Source organism: Pieris brassicae, chromosome 10 (assembly GCF_905147105.1).
Source record: "Pieris brassicae chromosome 10, ilPieBrab1.1, whole genome shotgun sequence".
In the NCBI taxonomy this organism is placed as follows: Eukaryota; Metazoa; Arthropoda; class Insecta; order Lepidoptera; family Pieridae; genus Pieris; species Pieris brassicae.
Window position 1 is genome coordinate 11,253,557 of NC_059674.1, and position 22,202 is coordinate 11,275,758.

General features: G+C 34.6%; 2 protein-coding genes across 5 annotated transcripts; one reads left to right on the forward strand and one right to left on the reverse strand.

Moving 5' to 3' along the window:
- Window positions 1-2,387: 2,387 nt before the first annotated feature.
- On the forward strand, window positions 2,388-5,467 carry LOC123715572 (ribonucleases P/MRP protein subunit POP1). The gene is made up of 4 exons (XM_045670703.1): window positions 2,388-3,866; window positions 4,031-4,392; window positions 4,627-4,905; window positions 5,174-5,467. Exons 1-4 carry the CDS (start codon window positions 2,492-2,494, stop codon window positions 5,465-5,467), a joined length of 2,310 nt encoding a protein of 769 aa, XP_045526659.1. The 5' UTR covers window positions 2,388-2,491.
- Window positions 5,468-5,707: 240 nt separating this feature from the next.
- LOC123714862 (zinc finger CCCH domain-containing protein 18) lies at window positions 5,708-21,914 on the reverse strand. Of its 4 annotated transcripts, none has more exons than XM_045669477.1 (16): window positions 21,819-21,914; window positions 20,531-21,259; window positions 20,110-20,243; window positions 19,692-19,775; window positions 19,471-19,606; window positions 19,093-19,246; window positions 18,531-18,678; window positions 18,000-18,184; window positions 16,686-16,854; window positions 15,935-16,122; window positions 13,565-13,630; window positions 12,403-12,556; window positions 11,957-12,044; window positions 11,719-11,836; window positions 7,795-7,868; window positions 5,708-7,307 (listed from the first exon to the last, which is right to left on the reverse strand). In XM_045669477.1, the coding sequence occupies exons 2-16, from the start codon at window positions 21,255-21,257 to the stop codon at window positions 7,171-7,173; spliced, it is 2,562 nt and encodes an 853-aa protein (XP_045525433.1). In that variant the 5' UTR covers window positions 21,258-21,259; window positions 21,819-21,914; the 3' UTR covers window positions 5,708-7,170. The 4 variants fall into 4 exon arrangements, with proteins under 4 accessions (XP_045525433.1, XP_045525431.1, XP_045525432.1 ...); XM_045669475.1 differs by having other exon boundaries at window positions 13,565-13,645; XM_045669476.1 differs by lacking the exon at window positions 21,819-21,914 and adding an exon at window positions 21,552-21,809 and having other exon boundaries at window positions 13,565-13,645.
- Window positions 21,915-22,202: the final 288 nt, after the last annotated feature.

Genomic DNA, 22,202 nt, shown 5'->3' on the forward strand with positions numbered 1-22,202 from the left:
TCAGCTCTCAATCCCTTCGGCCCATCGCTATTGGTCTGCCCTTGTTCCCTCTTCCTTTTGGACTAGTCCATTCGGTTACTGATTAAGACAATCTGTGTAACGGGCTACGTCTCCTGCCCATATCCATTTAAGTTGTGTTGTTTTAGCTCAGCATCTATTATTTTTGTTTTTCTACGAAAACTTTCACTTTTCTGTTTGTCGCGTTGTTTACTACCGAGAATACTTCAATCGCACGCTGGTATAAACGTATTTTGGCATCCGTTTTGTTTTTGAAAATCCAAGTTTGCTCCATATGTAAGGCAAGGTAGCTAGCACGAATCCAATACCTTTTTCTTTAGTTTAAGTGGGATACCCTTGGAGATTTCTTTTAAGCTTAATATATTCTGCTAATATACTTAACAATTAACCTTTTTTACGTAACCTGACTTAAAAGAGCGTATGGAGACTTGTTTCAATGGGACGGGGATATTTGCGATCCCTGTTAATTTTACAGAGGAGTGTAAGTACAAATAAATTCTCTTATTCATCTGCTGCTAATTTATGTGGAGACATTGAAAAAAAAAATATGGGAACTAAAGTCCGACCTGCATCTCAGGGTGTTAACTGATGTTTTTTTCTTCCTAGGCGATAAAAGTATCAGCGAGCGTAATAAAATAACATCGGACTTTACTAGTTGAGCACTACATTGTTATCAACTCAAAATATCAGTAATTCTATAAATTTGCCTTAAATTACACTTACCTACTACACGATAATGGTTACCAGTGACTTGATCCTGGTTTGCTGTAATTCTTTCCAGTCGAATTTGTCGTTTCAACGTTTGTTTACACATTTCATTATTTGCGAGCTCTATATTTCTACATGAAGTATCTCTAACTATTAAACAAATAATTAGAAGTTAGTTTAGTTCCTACTAAGGAAGTTTTATAAGAAATGTAATTACTTGACCCAAGTTATTATAATTTATAGTGCTTTAAAAGATTATATTTTTTTTACTTTGGGAAGTGCATTGATCTTCTGACCCCCTTCCACGGTGCGATTGCTTAGTCTTACTCACTAAAACGTCAAGGATGCACCAAAAACCGAAGTAGATGGCAGAGCCTTATCCGCTTTCTGACTTGCGATGCCACAGTTGCATCCGCCTCTCCACGCCCATTGTTAGTTTGCCGTCGCGGATGGGATTCAGGACAAAGTTCCTGTCCCTTTTCCTTTCTTCTTGTTGTTCACGACCACCTCGCAAACATTACAGAAAATAGTCCCCGGGGCGTCATTGTCCGCGCTTAAAATAGCTTTTCTACATTTACAGAAGGCTTGAATACTCGCGCTGGAGTACATCTAGCAGAGTTGTGCTTTCCACCTCCCATGGTGCGCAGACCCTCAGCGTGGGGTAGGGTAGGGCAGGGCATCATCCCGTCTGTCTTCGTAACACCTTACACCCTACTACCAAAGCATCCGTGTCCGGACAGCATTTGCACAAGTCGGTAGTGGAGTTGGTCCCAGCGCCTCCTTACCTAATGTTAAAGCAGAGGTCTGGGCTCGCGTGGTTTGCGTGCTCGTGCTCGCCGCCCTCCGCACTTATATATCGCTAAGAGCCGCTGCATCGATATGCCAAGGTGCGGTACCGGCACTATACACAGTGCGACATATGACACATGCGGTACGCAACCCTGACAGGGACCACTCTCTGGGACTGCCTTAGATTTTTGCGATTATGCCGGGTATGTTTGTCCGGCCTTATATGAATAGGATACCCGTACAATGCTTTCGCCCGCACCGCATTGGCGTGAAGACTTCCCACTCGTCCCACCGAGGTGCGGCATTATGCCCGAGAGCATTAAAGACTAGAGCCACAAAATATGTTGCTATAGCTACTTCGCCAACGATTATGTCTGCACCTTCAGGTGAAGCCCTTCTGTGGTCGTAAAAGCATATAGTTTCTAATTCCTGAAGAACAACAACGAGGCCGAGCATTATTTATTAATTTCAGAAACCACCCAAGATACTCCAGCTTGTTACAGTGTTCTACTTTGGCTAGCTTGGCCAGAGTAGTAGAAACTACGGATCCTTATTTTAAATTCAAATTGAAGTGAAATCGTTGACAACACAGCTGTCACGGAATAAAATATATGAAGTTTTTGGTTTGAAAATAAGTGGAAAGTTTTTTATAGGAACGCCAGAAAAAATATTTCATAAGTGAAAGTATTCCTAATCCATTGTTTTAGAAAAATGTCTATATATATTAATGTATGTTTATGATGTAAAGCACCGTCAAATTCCCCTTAATTGAGATAATATAACCTGTGCACATATAAATAATTTATCTGTGCTTAATGCTGTGTTGAGTGTTCTTAATACACTTATCACAATTGTAAATAGTGACATGTGCTTTTATTTTGAAATTTCAATTAAATATTAATATTAATTAAAAAACTTTTAATGCTTATCCCTATAAAATATTTATTTTAATTGGTGCTCGAAACTCGTTTACAAAATGGAAGCCACAGAATTTGATGCTAGTCTTGGGGGAACAGAAAATCTTCCCATCACGGCTAATAGTTTTAAATTTGCGGCATCGAGAAGTATTGAAATAACTGCAATGACTGAAAGTATATTACGACCCAACAAAACAAAGCTGATATTTCAGTCATTGCCAGTTCATATGCGGCGTAGAGTAATGAGCCACAACTGTAAAAGATTACCTAGAAGACTGCGCGAGGGACACATGGAGCAACTAAAGAAGAGTGGACTGCCACCTAAACAAAAGCGTCCCTCGAGAAAGTACAGACGTCGCCCAGCAAACCTTCTAGCGGAATACACGAGAAGGCAAAGAAGAGTTACATGGTTGGAAACTCATATTTGGCATGCTAAAAGATTTCATATGACTGAACGATGGGGTTTTAGATTAGCTCATAGACCATGTGATAAGGCATTTAGAGCATGCTACAGAGCCACTTCCGCTCATTGTCTTCTCCAAGACATATCCTATTTTGTACCTATACTGATTAAAGGTTCAATTGAAAGCATAGAAAATATGTTTAGTTTACTTTGTAGTAAAACCTGTGGATTAGGTGTTACAGCTAAAGCTTTTATATCTGGAAATAGAGCAGGTTCGCTTAATATTTTTAAACCACAGTCATACCCATTTGGATTTATTGGTAAAGTTGAATTTCAATGGGTATATACAAATGAGATTCCAGAACTTTTAATATTTGTTCATCCATCACAAATCAAAGAAGTTGAGGCATCTTTTTCATCAATAATCCTTAGTGAAGATTCAAAACTTTTAAAAGATAGCAAAAGGATTAAATTATCACACAACTTATCTGACATTTCTATTAATGTATTATATGGGCAATTTAATCGATTTAGGCTGACTGGACCAAAAAGTCATGCTATCCTCACTCATTCTTTGAAAACTGTTAATACTATCAAATTATCTTCAGAATGGGTTAGCAAAACTAAAAACTTTGATTTATATCTACAGGAAAAACATGAATATTGGTCAAATATTAGTAACTTGTCCTCACCATCACAGTTACCCTCAAGAATAGTCATTGGTTTAATAGTTAAAGATCCTCGTTGGAGTCGTCCCAAGAAGAGAACCAAAGCAGAAGCTGTCATATCACCTACAAATATAGAAATTCTAAGAAATTTACCAAAATATGCACCCTCTTCACCCTTATGGCACACCAATGTTCGAGAAATTATAAAGAAAAATATAATCACAAATGGAAAATTCATAGAACATGTCACTAAAACACACTCAGTGCCTGGAGAAACTAATGAAGATGATCCTGCATTACAAAATATTCCTGTTGTGTTAATACAAAGACCTGGTTCACAAAATTCCACTTATAAAAAAATTGGTTAGTTAATATTGCTTTCTTAAACATTTATTTCCTTTTTTTAGGATATTGAATATTAACATTTCAGCATTTAAAGTAAATTTTAAAACATGAAAGTGACTTTCTTGCTTTACAAATCTTTGAATCCTGAACATGAAATATAATTATTCTGAATTTTTTGATAGGGTATGGAAGTGGATGGGACATCATATTACCTTCAGGATATGGGCTTCCATTTTGGTTAACTTTCATAATGTTTGGTGCAAGACCCGGTGGTCTGCGAGAAACTGAACACTTGTCTCATGAGAAGGGGGAGACCTACTTGTGCCCAGATTCAGTATCTGGTACATTAGAGGAAGAAAGAATTGAACTACAATTAAAAGAACATTATTTTAAGAGACCACCAAGTAAAAGAGTCAACTTTATTAAACTAGGTATTTTGAGCCCTTTTCGATGTCCCTGGATGATATTATTACGAGATTGGAGTAGTTGTGCCTGTGATAATTTTTTTATTCTGAGAGAAACAAATATTATTAATGAATTACAGGTTAGTTTAACAGTATATAAATATCAATGAAAGATTTATACTTCAGATTTGCTAAACAAATCTATATTTAGACACTTATGTCAAACAACAATAATTCACAAGTTCCAAGGTCTGCAGTGATAAATAATCATTTTATAGATCACACACTTGGTTAAGGTCTTACCTATAATATAACATTTTGTATTCTACACATCTCTTATATGCCAATTTACTTATTTCATACTTTATTTTCAGAACTGCCTTAACAGGAAAACCCCAATTATTACTTCATTTCCAAATGAAAATTCTTGTTTGGTTGCGGTTTATCTACAAACTGAAGGAAAAGGTCTTATAAAGGACCATGCTATAATATGTATGCCAAATTTTGGTGACTTTAAATCAAATAAAGTTCTGCAGGAACCACAACATGAAGATAAAAATTCTAAAATTAGGAAAGAAAAACGACTAGAACATAGGAAATTATTGAAGAAAATTAGAAGAGCTCAGATAAAATTAAAGAAGAAGTTGACTGAAGTAAGACATTTTATCTCACTTAACGCTGTAATACATATTCCTTGATAAATCCTATAGGGCCTTTTTTCTAGAGCAAGAATTATAATTTAATAGATTTTTTTTTATAGGTGTTCATAGATTTAGTCAATTCTGTCTTCTCCATAACCCTTTATATAATATTATATGCATTTGTAGTGAAAACAATTGTTTCAAATATTGAAGTATTATACATATAAATGGAGAACATGAAGATTTTTTCACTTTTATTAAATCTAATATTTTTTTTCAGAAAATTACAAAACCAAAAACGAAATCTAAAGAACCTTCAGAATATGTGAAAAGTATGAGAGATTTGTGGTTGAAATCTTTTGACAGCGTAAGGCACGCATGTGTTAGACAAACTATGGGTTATGTCACTAAGGGTGCATTTAGTTTCACTGAAGCTAAGGGTTGTGCAGTGGGATATATTGCATTTAATGCTCTTAAATATCTCATTGACAGTAAATTTAACAAAATTTTAGTAAGAAATACAACATCTAATAAATATAGTGTAGCAAATATTCAGTTAATAAACAATATATAAAACTATTTTCTTTTTGTTGTGACCTATAATTTATATATCTATAAAATGAATGAATTTCAAAATTCTATGTGTCTGTAGTTTGTTTAGCCCCACATTTAACATACCAACCTCTTTCACCATATACAATATAAGACCTAAGAAATAATTCAGTTATTTCCTTCCAATAAATATTATAAAAATAAATAATATAACTATATACTACTGTATAATTTATGTTGATATTATATAAAAAAAACAATGTATACAAAATTAATGTATTTATTCATTGAATTCGTCAATTCACTAAAACCACAAGGAATTACAAGCTATTCACTCTGTGATAACATTGGATAATGATATCCAGTCTTATATAATACTTTGTTGTCTACATAAGATATGCTGATATAGACTTTCATAGCACAATGGGCAATCGATTGTGTTGATTACAAATAATTTTTCTTCAACTATAGAATGCGTTGTAAACAGTATTTGTGTTAAGAAGGTAAAATGACAACCTATACAGTATAGATTTCTTGTATTATGAAATACAAATTGAATCTTTGGAAAACTAGTAAGATAAACAAATTGCTTATTACAAAGATCTTTACAGACAAAATTAAAATAATGTAATAAATTGGCTTTTATTTAAATTTGGAGTGTTCGTAAAGCAAAGAAAATACCAAAATACTTGCTATTCATATCACTGCGGCAATATACAGGATATATTATCTATTATACAACGGTTTTCACCAAATACCTGAAAATGCATAAATGTGACTCAAAAAATTATTTTTAGGAATTGCTTATAATTTATTTAGTCTTGTTAAAGTAAGTAGCTTTTGATTGGCCATTCTGTATTCTAACAACTTCGTTTACATAACCATTAAAACTATAATTTTACAATATTAAAACGCGTTTAATTATCAGATTTACTTTAATTAGAAAATTGTATACTTTTTTTTTATATTGGAGTGCTTGCCTAAATAAAAGTTAATTTATTTTAAATGTTTTTAACACTCAAGTGAATGAGATGGCTTTAATGTGCAAGCGAGAGGGCACGACTAGCGCCATTTTATTTATTTAACGCGTTTTAAGCCTGTGTAACACAATAACGTGAACCTACACCCAAACAACTACATACTGTTTTTCCATTTACGCTTACTAAGAGCCGATTGCCATAGCTGAGCTTATTTAATTAACTCTAAGGTTCGAGTCCCGGAGGACTAAAACAAAATTAGAGAACTGTGTCTATTCAAGTATGAATATTATCTAAGCATCAGAATGTAATTATCATTGGTATCAATCACAATCAAGTGTGATCATTGTATCGACATATCGATGTATATCATTGTGTATGTAAATGCTACAAATCGTAGATTTTTATAGAAAAATATCAAATGCGTTTTGTGTAAAAAAAATATGCCAACTCTTTACCGACTGGTATAGGGCATGATTTAATTAATCGACACTATCTAATAATTAAGCGTTTTTTTCGCTTTTAGCATAAACGACAAGCTACTCATAACCATACTATAAGCCACAATTAGCTAATAGATATACTACTAGACAACAAAAATAAATGTGACTTAATAAATCTACACTACGTACGTTTATAAGACCCCTTAGGGAAAGATTAGATTTCAAGCCGAGTGGAGCTAAAAGAATCCTAAACGAACCCAGGACCTTCGAGTTGAATATAAGACTGAGCTATGGAGATTACATTACTAAATTTTGGATCGTTTCCTTGCGATGGCGTCTTCGACCGCTTTGAGCTGCTTGAGCAGTTCCTCTCTTCTCGACACCGACTTCTTTGCAGCTCCACCGCCAACTGGAGATGTCGCTGTGCGTTTTTTACCCATTTCTAAAACAAATTAAATTAAAATTTTAAACAAAACCAAATTAATTCATAGCTTTTGTTTGTGTGTTATTTTTTTAATTAGTAAACACACAATTACCCATATAGATATAGTGAATGAAAGTTTATTTCTTAATAATGTAGAGAAATTTACTACCAATTCTCGAAAATTCTATAACATTGAGTTAAGGCTGTGATGAAAATGGACTGATTTAATTTTTATGACTAAGGAGCGTTCAAGTATTACGTCGCGCAATTTTTGGAGATTCTTGACCCCCCCCGCATTTGTTACGTATCAAATCAGTATATAAACTAGACGGTTACCACGACGAAAGCACTTGAAATACCAATATGTAAATAATGTAATAAATTTATATTCAAAAATATTTTAAATATTTAAAAAAAACTCGTATGATTCAATACGCTATACACAATTCATCTACCCTCATTAAAAGTTTCATAAACATAAAAAATACGAATACATCAAAAATACCTTTTTCACTAGATGCCTCCTTTTTATTTGTGACTGTGACAGCTGCGGCTAAGCCGGTTGACTTTGCGTTGAGCCTGCAAATATATAAAATAAATCTGTACTAGATTCAAAAAGTATATTAACACAAAGTCAATAGCATAATGTCTGTATAAGTGTAAACTGAGTTCAAATAAAAAAAATACACCTCAACTTAATAATCTCATCCCGTATTCTTGAAGTCTTATAAAAAAAGCTAACTTAACAGACTTGCCAAATGGGTCACCAAATGATCAAACGCTCTTGGCATTTCTAGAACTCAACAAAAACGAATAATTCGACTGGTTTAAACGTTAGTAGTTAAATCTAACCAAATAATATTGAATTTAACGTTTAGGCATCTTGATTTGATTCCTCTCCCCCTCGGACCGCGGAAGCGTTTGGACGTGTCCATAGTGTTGGTTGTTTTAAGAAATTTAAATATTAAATTAAAATAGTTGTGAGGCTCAGGATCGAACCGGGTGCCGCGTCGTGTTTGGTTGGCTATGCTTTGCCACGGAGCCAAATTACTTGAGAGTCAGCGCACCGAAATATTGCTACAGATGAAGCCAGTGGGTGACGTAAAAGTGTTTATGGTAACGGTCACTGCTGAAATTCTGCTACGATAGTGCCACGACAATCTACGGACACCTTGTGCGAGTGACTGCGGCCAAGCCAGATTAGTCTTTGTTTGTTCGGCGCAATGTCTAGAATTCCGCGTACGCCACCATCTAAAAATTCATTATCGGGTTCCCGCTCGGAATCCGATCTTTCAACCACTGCAAGTGCTAGCAATAGTGGTGAAAGTAATGTTACAACAAGAAACAAGAGACCCAGAATGAACTCTTCCCCCGAAGGCCCGTCTTCTTCTCCTGGTTTTCCGTCTGGGGACTTAAGAACAGACCTTTTAAATATGTTATCTGATTGGAAAAGGGACCAAGATCGGCGTTTGGATGAGTGGAAAATAAGTCTTGATGACACCTTATCTAAATTAGTAACTGAAGTGACGCAATTAAAAAAAGAATGTCAAGAAATTAAAAACACGAATAGAGACATAGAAAATGGTATGAAATTTATGAATGAACAACACGAAGAGCTATCGTCCAAAGTAAAAAATCTTGAAGGTCAAAAGAAGGCAAACTCTGAAGCCATAAATAACTTGGAGACCAAAATTCAAGGTTCGCAGTTTCTATCAAGAGTCGCAACTATAGAGGTTCGAAATATACCTCATTACGATAGCGAAAACTTTGAAAGTCTTCTGTCTATCCTTACGAGAATTGGCAAGGAGTTGGATTTAACTATAGACTCTAAAGAGTTGCGTGATATTTACCGTTTGCCAGGGAAGCCTGGAACAGCAAGACCCATCGTTGCAGAGTTCAGCTGCGTTCACACCAGGAATGAATTACTATCCAGAGTAAGAAAACTCATTAAAGAAAAATTAATACCTGAAAAGTTAAACACTCAAACACTTGGGCTCCCAGGAGCAAAATCACTGATATACATTGATGAGCACCTTCCGCCAGCCCAAAGGAAACTCATGTATGAAACACGACAAATTGCCAAAAAATTAAAGTATGCTTATTGGTATTCTAACGGCAGAGTATTCCTGCGCATGGACGCCGCTGGTAAGCCTGTTATAATAGATTCCGAAAAATGTCTTGATGATCTTGTAAAACAAATCATATGACTGTCTTTTTTAGAATTTATTTTTCAGTATTATTGTATTTATCCAGTTTATTATTTTATTAATTCTGGTTTATTTTTGTTGAACTTGATTTATATGGTTTATTTTTAATACTAATTCAATTTATTGTTATAATTTACACACTCACTTCATTTACTCAACGTTTACATACACTTACATTCCAAAAACACTTATTTAAGTTTACACTTGGACACATTTATAAACACAATATTGGTTATAACCTATTACTCCATAAATGTATGAAAAAGGATAGCTCAACAGCCAATGCAACGCTACAAAACCTGCACCAAAAATCCTTAACACTGAAGACATCCTTGTTTATATTCGTACCTACAAAAATTCGATCAAACAAATGAAATATTAAAAGACCTTGATAACTTTACCGTAGCTTATTCCTCTAATTGTGAAGTAGAAGACTTACAGACCATAATTAAACATCCTGAAAATTGTTTGAAAATGATTCACCAAAATATTCGAAGTATAAATAGGAACTACCCAGACTTATTAACACTATTAGATAGATCTAAAACTGAATGGGACCTTATTGTGCTCACTGAGTGCTGGCTACGCCACACAAATATTATTCCCCATATTGACGGATATTATCATGCCCTTACCGAACACAACCTGACTCAAAGAAGGTAAGATAATATCTATTGCAGATGACACTGCCCTTGTCTTCTCTGGCAATAATTGGAATGAGGTGTATAATTCTGCTCAGTTTAGTTTTGGCCTTGTTAATGAATGGTTGAGAGGCAACGGCCTTACGCTTAATGTTGATAAAACAAAATTTATGCCCTTCTCTATTAAAAACGTTCCGTCTCACATTCATGATTATTTTTCTTTTGCTCTTCAAATCAACTCTGCCATTGCAAAAGCATTTCCATTGCCTATAGTGTTAAGTATTTGGGTGTAGTTATCGATAGTAACTTGAGTTTTAATTCTCACGTGGATCTTCTCTCATGCAGAACTCGTAAACTCATTTACATCTTTAAAACTTTAAGACTTATAGCAGACAATAGAATTGTTAAAGTAGTATATCAGGCTTTATGTCAGTCAATTTTAAGCTATTGTATCACTGTGTGGGGAGGTACTTTCAAAACCAATCTACTAAAACTTGAAAGAGCCCAACGAGCAGTGTTAAAAGTAAGTCATTCCTTACCGTTTCTTTTTCCCACTAAAGAGCTTTATGCCCTAGCCGATGTGTTAACAATTCGTCAATTATTTATTCTCAACACAGTTTTAAAACAACATTATAAAACTAGTTACGACCCCGAATTAAATATAAACAAGCGGATTAAACATAAAGTTTGCTGTCGTATTACACGATGGACAACTTCTTTCTCGCAAAGATTCTTTGGTTTCCTAGGCTGTTACCTGTATAATAAATTAAATGAAAAAATTAACATTTACGCACTATCGAAATATGAATGTAAAAAAATGGTTACTAATTGGCTGAAGACGTTGAGTTATGATAAAACAGAAGATTTAATAACTGTTACTCTGTAACACACCTACTCGCCCACACATACACACACACGCACGCGCGCACACACACACACACACACAGACACAAACACACACCAAATTTATTTTTACGACTCCGTTTCCATTTCTTTTCCTTTAGCACTTGCTTATTTTCTTCTATTGTATCTTATGACAATGACCTGATTGTACGTGTTCCGGTCCGGTGGTGGAGAGGCTGGCTATCTGTCACTCAGGTCTCCTGTTACAGAGACCAGTCTCTCACATACACTTCCAAATGTTATCATCTTAGTTTAATCATAATAACCTTCTATGTATGTATATGTATATGAAATAAAGATTATTATTATTATTTAATTTGAATTAATGGAAGCAGTTCTTGATCTTGAATTTCTGTATAGCCATTATGGCATCTTTTGTTTTTGATAAATTAATTTGATAGTATTATTTATTGCATCTCTGGTACATCTCTGGACATCTTTGTCGCAGTAAAGTAGTTACATCAGAGAGTTAATTGAATCTCTAGACAGTTAATTAAATGTCGATATTCAATGACGGCGGGTCAAACATGGGTAGGGTTAGCAAAAGATATAAACAATTGGAATTCCTTGGAGAAGAATTTATAAATACATTTTTTTTATTACTTACTGTTAAAGTCTTACGGAGTTAATTAAAGATTTATTATTATATGGAAATTGATTTATTATCTTGAGTGTTACCTTGGCCTAGCAGCGGCGTTAATCAACCTCGCGTGTCTCGCTCGTCGCGCGCCAGAACTGCCCGAAGATGACGACGAATGAGACTCACTTTCAGAATCGCTAGAAGATGTGGACGATTCTGTAAAATTATAATATCGTCACAAAAACAAAAATAAAAGAAAAACAATCCACTATATCTTTTCCCATTTTTCTTGAAAGATTTTATTGAATGGCTTCATCTCATAAATTTATATATTACCAGAACCAGAAGATGAAGAACGGGAATATTTTTTTCTATTCCGATTGCGACTGGTCGCCTTGCCCCGATTATAGGGATCGGGTTCATCCTGAAAACAAAAGCTACAATAAAGCGAAACGTTATTTAGACTTATGACATAGCGTTTATATCAAAAAATTATAGTTTCAAATTAGTGTTGTATAATGCGTTTGTACCGGTTGATCTTGATCATCCAACCCGCAACATGACCCTTAGTAATTTCTCAATGTTTTCCTACAATGTCGAAATTCTTTCCCATTATTATAACGATACTTAAAAAATTATTTACAAATTATTTTTTAAGTATCGTTATAACTTTACATTTTTACCTTCGTGTTTTTTAATTTTTTTACGAAAGTAAATTTGTTGAAAGCTTTTTATTAAAGAGCTGTCCGGATCAGAAAGTAAACATACAAACGTAGACATACCTTGTGTCTATGTGAGGCTGGGGCTGGTGGGTTAGCTGCGAGTTGCCTTGCAGCGGCAGGGGAAGGAGCACGACGCCGTGGGGCGGGGGGATTCATAGCCGTCGCGCGCGCATTTGCCAAACGACGCTCACGAACTATTACCGATGGCGAAAGTCTGTGGGTAGGTGGGAATTAAACGGGTAATCGATAAATTCAAAAAGCAAGGTGACCATTTATTCATTCCACTTGGGAATTTTTGCCAATGCATTTTCGAAGGACTTAAAATAACTAATATACGTATTTTATTAATATTTATTAGGTTTTTGGAGAATTCGAGAGAATTCCGAAATAGAAGAGTTAATCCAGCCCAATATTATGGGCGAGTACAAGGCCCATCCAGTACGTTGGGACATCTTGAGCGCATGGGCCAAGATCGGACGGTGGAGGCGGCTTACCTTAGCCGGCCTAGTGGTCGAAGACCAGTAGGTCGACCTAGGTATCGCTGGATCGACAGAGTGGAGGAGAACCTACTGCAGCTGAAAACGAGCAATAGGCGGGATATGGCATAGGACAGAGAGCGCTGGGAGATTCTCATTCGGGAAGCCAACGGTGTTGGTATTTCTATAATCGCATATGGCCATAGACGCAATTTCAAGAACAGACAAGATTCAACCGAAAATAAGTCACCTTACTTTTTAACACTTTTAATATAACTTAGTACTTAAGAGCCATAACATAAATTACGACAGCAAACGAATCATGACGCTGACCGACAGGATAACTAGAAATTACATTAAAACGAAAATAAATTCGGCTATAAATAAAATATATTCAAAATATCAGACAATAAAAAATATAACATAGTAAAAATTCTGCGACAAAACCTTCCAGTACAAAAAATCACTTAAAAATTATACGATCTTCAATGCCTTCCTGGATTTAAATTAAAATAAATAAATTGCAAAATATACTATACACTAACTACTAATGCAACTACATGCGAGTATATGTATGAAAAGTGTAACATAGGACAACAAACCAATAGAATGAACTTTATTTCATTCCAACTAAAGGGAGACAGCCAAGAAATTAGGAATAGACAAAGACAGTTGTATTTCTTACAAGACGTACTTAAACGACAACAGCAATTCTATTGGTTTCATCCCATCACTTTTCTACTAACCTTTGTCGGGAAGACGACGAAGCCCTTCTCTTGCGACGCGTGCCAGGCGTTCCAGAACTTCGCGAGCTGGAATTAGAAGAGCTGTAGGCCCAGGGGAGGCCGCAGGGGAATGAAGGACGCACACACGCCAACATACACATATTCACACACACACGGCATACACACACCAGAGTAGCAGCGAAACCCCAATGAGTGATCAAAAGCATGCAAGATAGTTTAAGAATCGTCAGTGTGATCACCGAAACACCACGATTTGTTATGAAAGCGAAACCCGGCGAAGGGGGAGGGAAGCGGGGGAGGAATTTACGAATTAATAACAAAATAGAATAAAAATATGCAATTTTTATACTAATAAAGCACTCAAAGGGCTTTGAAGTTTAGAAGCCATTAACTGTGATTCCTAATTGGACATTTGGGAATTAAAGGAAATCCAACAAAATTTGTGTGCATATATCAAACGGTGCAACATTTTTCACGTGCATATGTGAATTATCCTTGTTTGATCAGTTGAAAAACATAAATACAACTTCAATATATAAAAGCGAATTAATTATAGCAAATACAAACTTAGCGGCAATAGATAATACAGCATTTAGTATCTCCTTATGACAAATTATAATCTGTTAATATAACGTACAGGACCACATACTTTTGTTGGCCGGCGGCCGAGATTGAAAGTCCGGTCGCCATTTTGAAATGTCACATTGACTTTGTCAGTTAGCTCTCAAATACACTTAATTTTACTATCTACTAACATCTAATAAAAAACCAACTAAAATGTGTTTATTTTTATTCCTTGCATTATTAATAACAATGTTTTTTTTAAATTATCGAACGGTTCCGTTTGCTATGTAACTTATAAATCTTTCTAATCTTTTAAGATGCCTAGATAGACAGATAAAATGAATGTGACATTTGCATGCCTATTTTTGTGTGGCTGATTGTGCGGATTTTTATAATTGGTCGATATAAATGTACCACTTTCTTGCAATTAAATGATTTATAATTCTTATTATTGATAGTACAGGTAACAACACCTATATCAGTTGTTCCTAAGTATGTGTTACTTTTATTTAAACCTAGAACTATACTTTATAGATACTAGTATACATTTATTAAGACTCAATAAATTATTTAGTTAGCCTGCATCACTTCAAATTATTCGCCTTATAATGGTTATTTTTTATTAACTGGCAATACTCAAATCAATGACAGCGTCGCTTTTACCGGCCAAGAAAAGTATGTGGCACTAAAGACCCTGAAAGCACTCGGACCATCAAGTTAAAAGAAACAATGACATTATTTCGCGGTTATATCTATTAAAATAGTTGTATTTAAAAGACAATAAATATACATCCGATAACGAACCCAATATATCGGTATCGATATTTTAATTTTAAATGCATATCTTGTTTGATCTAGTTAGTTGCAAACGAGGCACGGACTGCCCGGGGAATCCCTGCTTTTTGCTAGGCACTTAGTTGGATTTTAACTGCTATCGCGCCTAGTATTGTTTCGAAAAATCTTATCAATGTTAATTTTAATTATTAACATTTATTTAATTTATAAAATAAATTTTAATAATTACTCTTTATTCTCAATTTTAATAAGTAAACTTTTAATCTTATTCGAAATTTCTGACTGTTTATATTTTTTTAATAAAAAATAAAAAAAAGTTCAAACTTGTTATATTTTACCTTAATTTAATTTTAATTCAATAAGCGTTGGTATCAGTATCGATATCGAAGATAATTCTATAAGAGTATCGTCAAATAGGCATATCGATGCAATAGACACAAATAATACAAGCTTATTTCTCTTAGATTTCTACTCTACACTACTACTATATATTTCTACATACATTATTCAAATAATCTTGTGTGAACGACTCAAAGGAGCTATAAATAACATAATATCTAATGTCACTTACGCTTCTAGAACTTATGATCTAACCAAATAGTTTGATGTAGCCATATTGGTTGTATATCATAATAAATATCTATGAATGGAAACTTGTGTTATCTGTGGTTAATATAACGTAAGCTCATCAAGAAATGCGTTTACGAATTGTCGTGGAGTTAACGGGACGTCTCTCAATAAGAGTTAAATTTTGTTAAATTTGAACCAGTCTTGGTTAGGTTTACCTAACAAGTTGTTTAGACGACAACGTGCTTAAACCGTATTCTAGAAAATTGAAATATTGCTACTAACTGCTACTAAAACGCTATCAAACCATTTAGACAGCGATCAAGACGAGATTTTGACTTGACCTAGGGTTCTATAACTGTCAGCTTTGAATTGTTTGATCGGTAATTTAAAAAAAATATTCCTATAGCAAAACATTAATATAAATATGCCTAAAATACATACCTGGAGGATGAATAGCTATCACTAGATGGCGCCCTCCGCTTTCTGGCAGCGGGCTCGGCCCTCATCCAAGGATCGGCCCATTCGTCGCCACGCCCATCCCTCTCGCGTCTCTCCCTCCCCTCCCGGCCCTCGCGTCGTTCGACCTCTGCCCGTTGGACAATCACTTCGCGCGATGCACGAACGCGACGCTGATAACAGTTAATTTAATTATTTCCTTTTTTATTTTATGTTGGCTTAGATAACGTTCTATATAGAACTAAACCAGCTTTGTCTTTGGTTAACATAGCTTTTACACATTAAACAATCCGCGAACATAGAGGACACCGTGAGTCATTTCTACAAAAACCCCTCATCTTTTAGTTGATACCAACTTCGGGGAAATAAATACAGATAATAAACTTTCTCTACAGCTGTGATACTTTTTTACATTCAACACCTTTTGTATTCAGTCGCCGTGACCACGCACGCTGTAAGGCACACGAAACGTCGGAAATTTTTAAATTTAAAATTATGTAAAATAATTATAAGTTTATAATAATACAAATAGCTTTAATCCGGTTAAAAAGTTGTTTTCTTTTAAACCAGCTTTCTAGAGTAATTAACTAATTACGAAAATAAAAAGTTATGTTTATTGTTTATATAATTTAATTCTTGAACTAAAAAGTGTAAATAAAAAATTTTTTAGGATAAAACCATAAACATTTCACACATTTTGAAATTGACGATATTTTGTCCTGATTTTCAACAATACCTTATGGTGGGAAGCGTCATCCGGCGGCACCCCGTACTCCTCGAAATAGGGCGGCCGCTCAAAAGTCCGTTCACGCTCGAATCCACGCTCTCTCTCATAGTATCGCTCTCGTTCGTCAACTGCTCCACGATGTAAACGACCACGAAATGCAGGTACACCATAACCTCCTCTGAAATATTACAATATTTTTAATGAATGAAACTCAAAGATGTATTTTAAGAAACCACATTTTGAGTTTATTATTTCACTTAAAAATCACTATTATCCTATTTATTATTATAATCAATACAAACAAAACTAGCGTCTTTTCCACAGACTAACAAATAAAATTAAATTAAACATCTGTTACCACAAAATAGATAATTAATAATCTAAACAATATAATATAAGAAAAACATCTACTTTAAGAAATATAATTATTTCTGTACATATACATACGTAAATTCATTATAAACTTTTGTATATAATGGGTCGATAGTATAATGTCAGCTTCTGCCAACATAGCAATGTTACATATTTTTGTTTAGTTTTAAAATAAAAGCAGTGGCGCTACAATCTTTTAGGTGTGGCCCTCTAATGTTAAATGTGTTCATCATTTACTTTTTCGAAGACAAGTAGTTGATCAAGCTTCTGTGACACAGGATGTCAACTTATAGGGTCTAAGGTTTCCAGTTTTTCTCACGTTGTTTTCCTTCACCGTACGAGCGCAAGGTGTAAACGGGGATCGATACGACTTTAGGGATAAGAGTTGCAAACAAGCAAACAACTGTTACCTACATGGTAAAAATGAAAAGAAAATTCAATGGCGCCACAACCTTTTTAGGGCTAGGCCTCAGATTTTTGTATCTGTTTCATGATCTTTTGTTAATAGTGATCAGCCTTCTGCACCTGACGCACGCCGTCGACTTTTTGGGTCTAAGGCGAGCCGGTTTCCTCACGATGTTTTCCTTCACCGTTCGAGCGAATGTCACATGCGCACATAGGAAGTCCATTGGTGCACACACATCGAATCTAAGACCTGAGGGATTCGAACTAAAGCCACTAGGCCAACACTGCGCAGTTTTAAAATACCACACACAAATATTAGAAACTTAATATGTAAGGAACATATGAAATTTACGTTTTGTATAGTGTGGAAAAGTGGATTTAATCAAAAATACAATATGTTTGATTAAGCAAATGTGTGTACGTTTACGTTGTAATATAACGTGTACGCGTAGACCAAACTATGCTTTATTATAAACAAATGTTGTTTAAATAGGGTTTTATTGATGCTTATATGTTATAATTATCTATTTATTTCCTCAAACTTACCGATATGCCTCCGTGTCGCGTGGCGGTGGTGCTTCGTGGATCGGGGGCGGTGAGGCGCCGACGGCCGCGGCCGCGTACGCTAACTCAGCGTCCGGGTCGTGAACTACGCCTCCAACAGATAGATGAAGCTTTTTCTCTTCGAAATCCATGTCTTGCTCTTTACGCTTGTTTGCTATACGAAGCATCTGAAATAAAGCATATATATATTTTGTTTTTTCATATAGTTGCTTGAAGCCTATTTTTATATTTGTAATGACCGAAAATAGTATTCACTTACTATAACATATTAATTTAATATATGTGGTCATTACTACCTAAAACCAATGTCATTTACAGCGAATAAAACCCAGGCTGCTAATAACTATGTAATTTACATTCAAATACTAAATAAAGTTTCACAAAAAAAGGTTCAGTTGTTTATAAGATTTCCATGTACATATTCGTTCTTTTTCGGTTGACAGGTCTGACTGTCAGATAAATTTGTATCAATATACCTATTATAGATACTATATTTTTAGCATTGAAACTTACCTCTTTAGCAGTGCGCAGACCTCTTTCCCAGGCAGACTCTGGTGGGGCAACATCCCGGGGCGTGGCGGGGAACCCACCAGCCGGTACTCCTCGAACCACCTCAAACATATTATAATTACCCTTGTCCGTCACACCGGGGTGGAGGAATCTGGGAAGGGAAAAACAAAAAAATATATGCTCCACTTCTGTAATTAGTGCAAGATGCTGAAGCAAAATTGGTTCACATATAATTATAAGTATATTTGCTCCTCATTTTATAGGGTGAGTAGGAGATCAGCCGTCTGTGCCTATATAGATAGTTAATTATAAACTATGCACAATAACCACTAACACACAGAGGAAATTTATATTCCTAATGATAAGTAGTACACACATTTTGTCACAATTTCTATATTTGATATCAAATATAAGTCTCTGTTTCTTCTTTTATAAACTAAAGAGTTACCATACTAAATATATATATATTTTTTTAATATTAACATTCATATGTGTACATAGCTACAAATATGAATATGATTTAAATAGCAATACATATTAATGAATTCACTTGAAAAAAACCTACCTGCAACTAACGCCCCAAGTACAGGCTCCCCTCGAGAAGAATCTGCAGACAGGCTTAGGCTCACTTTCTTCAGGTCTCCGTTCAGCTTCATCCGAGACTTCACCCTCTTCCAATGAGGAACCACGAGAACGCTTACCTGGCTTCAATTCCTCTTCTATAAGTGGTAAAAAGAAAAAGTGAGAGTGATTCTTTACTTTTAATCTTTTTGTAATTTAAAAAAAAAACTTTAGATACAAACAAAAATTATTTATTAACATCATATACCAATATTAAGTTTTATAATAATAGTATCTATCACTTACTCTAATAGGAAATGTAACAAGACTAAGCCATATCTATATACCTATCTATAAGTACACTACATATATCTATAAGTACCTTTTTCAGCAGCCTGGTCATCAATATCACCATTGGATTGATCCTTGGGTTTCGGCTCAACACATTCACCCTCTTCCGCTTCAAAGTCCAATTGCTCTTCCGCATCTTCTGTGTTACTTATTTTCTCTTGTGGTACCTTGTAGATTGAATAGAGCTTTAGCTATTCAATTTATACAAATTGAGAAGGTTTTTTAATTTAGAAATTTACAATAATGTCATACCTTATCCATTTTATGTGGTTCCTTGTCTTTTTCATACCTTGGTGAGGATTCTCCATTTATTATTTCCTGCTTCTTAGATTTTGGCTAAAATGTTACTTTGAATATTAGCAAAACTTTCAGGTAAATAAATGATTAGAAGTAATAACTCGATTGGTTCACATCTATTATTTATATAAAAAATATAATGTTTCCAAATTACAAGGACTTCTAGAATATTACTTCTAGGGCTTAGATTAGCAATGCACATAATGTTAAGGCCTCAGATTTGAAATTGTGTATATTGTATTTTAATAAGATGAACATAACATGGAACAAATTGGTTTGTTTTTACTTCCTAAGCAAATGGATCATGGTTGTAAAAAGATAATATATTGGGAAAAAGGTTTTATGTTATATTTATTTTATTATATTAACTTACCTTTGATGACTTTTCATCAGCAGAATCTAAGTCTGACACATCAGATAAATCTTCATGGCTTATGCTTTTTTCCTTGATTTCTAGTTTATTACTAGCTTCAGATTTTCTATCCTCCTGGTCAGATTCCATTTCCCCTGAAATAATTAGGAGTTTGAGTAAACATTTCAAGAAAAAACATATACTATTTACATAACAATAACATAATTTATGCTAATATAAAGATTTAATTTATTCAAACATTAATTCAGATTCAAGAAGGATCATACTCTTAAGTTGCAATTACACAAGAGTTAATTTGACACTTATTAATTGAGTTGCATTAAGCTATGTCTGATAAGACTACCATTATCAACTAAATCTCAAAGATATTAAATATGAACTAGTTTAAAATAACCAAGCATAAGTATATGAATATATTCACCATCTGAAATTTCCTCAGTATCCTTAGCATTTGTTCTTTTATTGTAAGTAGAACTTCTACTTGACTGGCTAGATTCTGATTGGCTTCTTTCCCTTGGTACAGACACCATTTTCTGTTCTGCCTTTGTGTGTCTTCTCCATTTATCTTTATTTTCCCATTCATTATTGCTAACTATTGGTCTTTGAGGTGATAATGAAGTCCTATCTGGCGAAGGTGATGAAGAACGAGGCTGTGATTCATTATTTCTAGGAGATGTTGCTTGAGAGGCAGAGTCAGGTGAAACTGGTTGAGACCTTGTGACTGATTTTGCAGAACTACTGCTTTGAGGTGTTTTAGGCCCTGATGAATATTGTTCTGGGCGTTCTGGAGAATCTATATTTGAGCCTACATCACTTGGTGATTTTGGAGCATCGGGAGATTTTGGTCCAGCTGGAGAAGCTGGGGCTGAGTTTTCAGGAGAATTTATGTCTGAATGTGCTCCACTCAGGTTATCTGGTGTTTGTGGTTTATTACTAAGTGACCTTTCAGGAGATGGAGACCTGCTGTTGGGAGATGGAGAACGCGGTTCGCAATTTTTAGATGGAGTTGGTGAATGTGGAGGTGACTTGGGATCTCTTTTAGAACTCCCTGATGATGAACTTCTCCTGCTTCGACTCTTAGAACTCGAACTACTACTGCTTGAGGTTGATTGTGTATCACCAGCATCTCTAGAATCTTCTGAATCCATGCCTGTAAGATAAATTATGAAGGAAGATTTGAACTAATACTTTACTATTTTGACCCATCCTATAAGCACAACTTAAATGTGTAGAATACGTAAGTAAGTAAATTAAAGCAAAAGTAAAAAAAAACTTTCAACAAAATTAGTGTAAATTGTGTTTAAGTGAGCTTCATGGATTAGTTGTTGCTGAATTTTCTGTACGGTAACGTAAGTACTTCTGAAAAAACACTGTTATGACCAAGAGTTCACTTTATTGTAGTTTACTAGGTCTGATGTATGTAGAGACACATCTAGCCTTACCTTAGAGTGGACGCCTCGACGCCAGTTTCGGTGGCACTTTACACTTTTCATTTTACGACTTTTTAACTTTTTATTCACAACACAAAACGAAACTCAGGTCTGTCACATACATTCGTGAAAACTTTTAACTTTCTAGTAAACGATAACTGACGAAAACTTATTGAAATCAACACTACTTCAACATGGCTGTGATACAGGAGGAAATATATAAAAACATAATAAATAATCACTTTTTATAACTTCCGATATGATAACTTACGCCCTTACCTTAACTTAGGAAGAATAGGCGAAAAATTCTTGAGGTTAATAAAGAAAATTATAATTAAAAATCTTCAATTTGCGTCGATCGCCTTTTCTCATAGCTTCGCAGCAATCAACAACATAGATTATAGAAGAGTATGGCTGATCTATTATTAGAATATAGATAATAAAATATCCGCATCGTAAACGTGACACAGATCAATAGGGATAAACCACAGGCCAAATTAACTTTATAAAATGAATTGATATTTCCTAATTTGATTAGAATAAATTTTGATAAAAATGGATAACCTAACTTAGGGGTAACGTGTCTTAGGTGCTATTTGGCACCTGTGTAAAAAACAAAAACTATCATAGACCGTATTGTCGAATAAATTTAGCCTACCTTTT

Bases quoted from the DNA above. Each gene is read 5' to 3' on its own strand.
- LOC123715572 (XM_045670703.1), top strand. From the start codon at position 2,492: ATGGAAGCCACAGAATTTGATGCTAGTCTTGGGGGAACAGAAAATCTT. The intron at 3,867-4,030 runs GTTAGTTAATAT...ATTTTTTGATAG, and splicing joins TTCCACTTATAAAAAAATTG to GGTATGGAAGTGGATGGGAC. The intron at 4,906-5,173 runs GTAAGACATTTT...ATTTTTTTTCAG, and splicing joins TAAAGAAGAAGTTGACTGAA to AAAATTACAAAACCAAAAAC.
- LOC123714862 (XM_045669475.1), bottom strand. From the start codon at position 21,257: ATGGATTCAGAAGATTCTAGAGATGCTGGTGATACACAATCAACCTCA. The intron at 19,776-20,109 runs GTAAGTTAATAT...GTAACATTTTAG, and splicing joins CTGATGAAAAGTCATCAAAG to CCAAAATCTAAGAAGCAGGA. The intron at 16,855-17,999 runs GTAAGTTTGAGG...GTAATATTTCAG, and splicing joins CGCGACACGGAGGCATATCG to AGGAGGTTATGGTGTACCTG.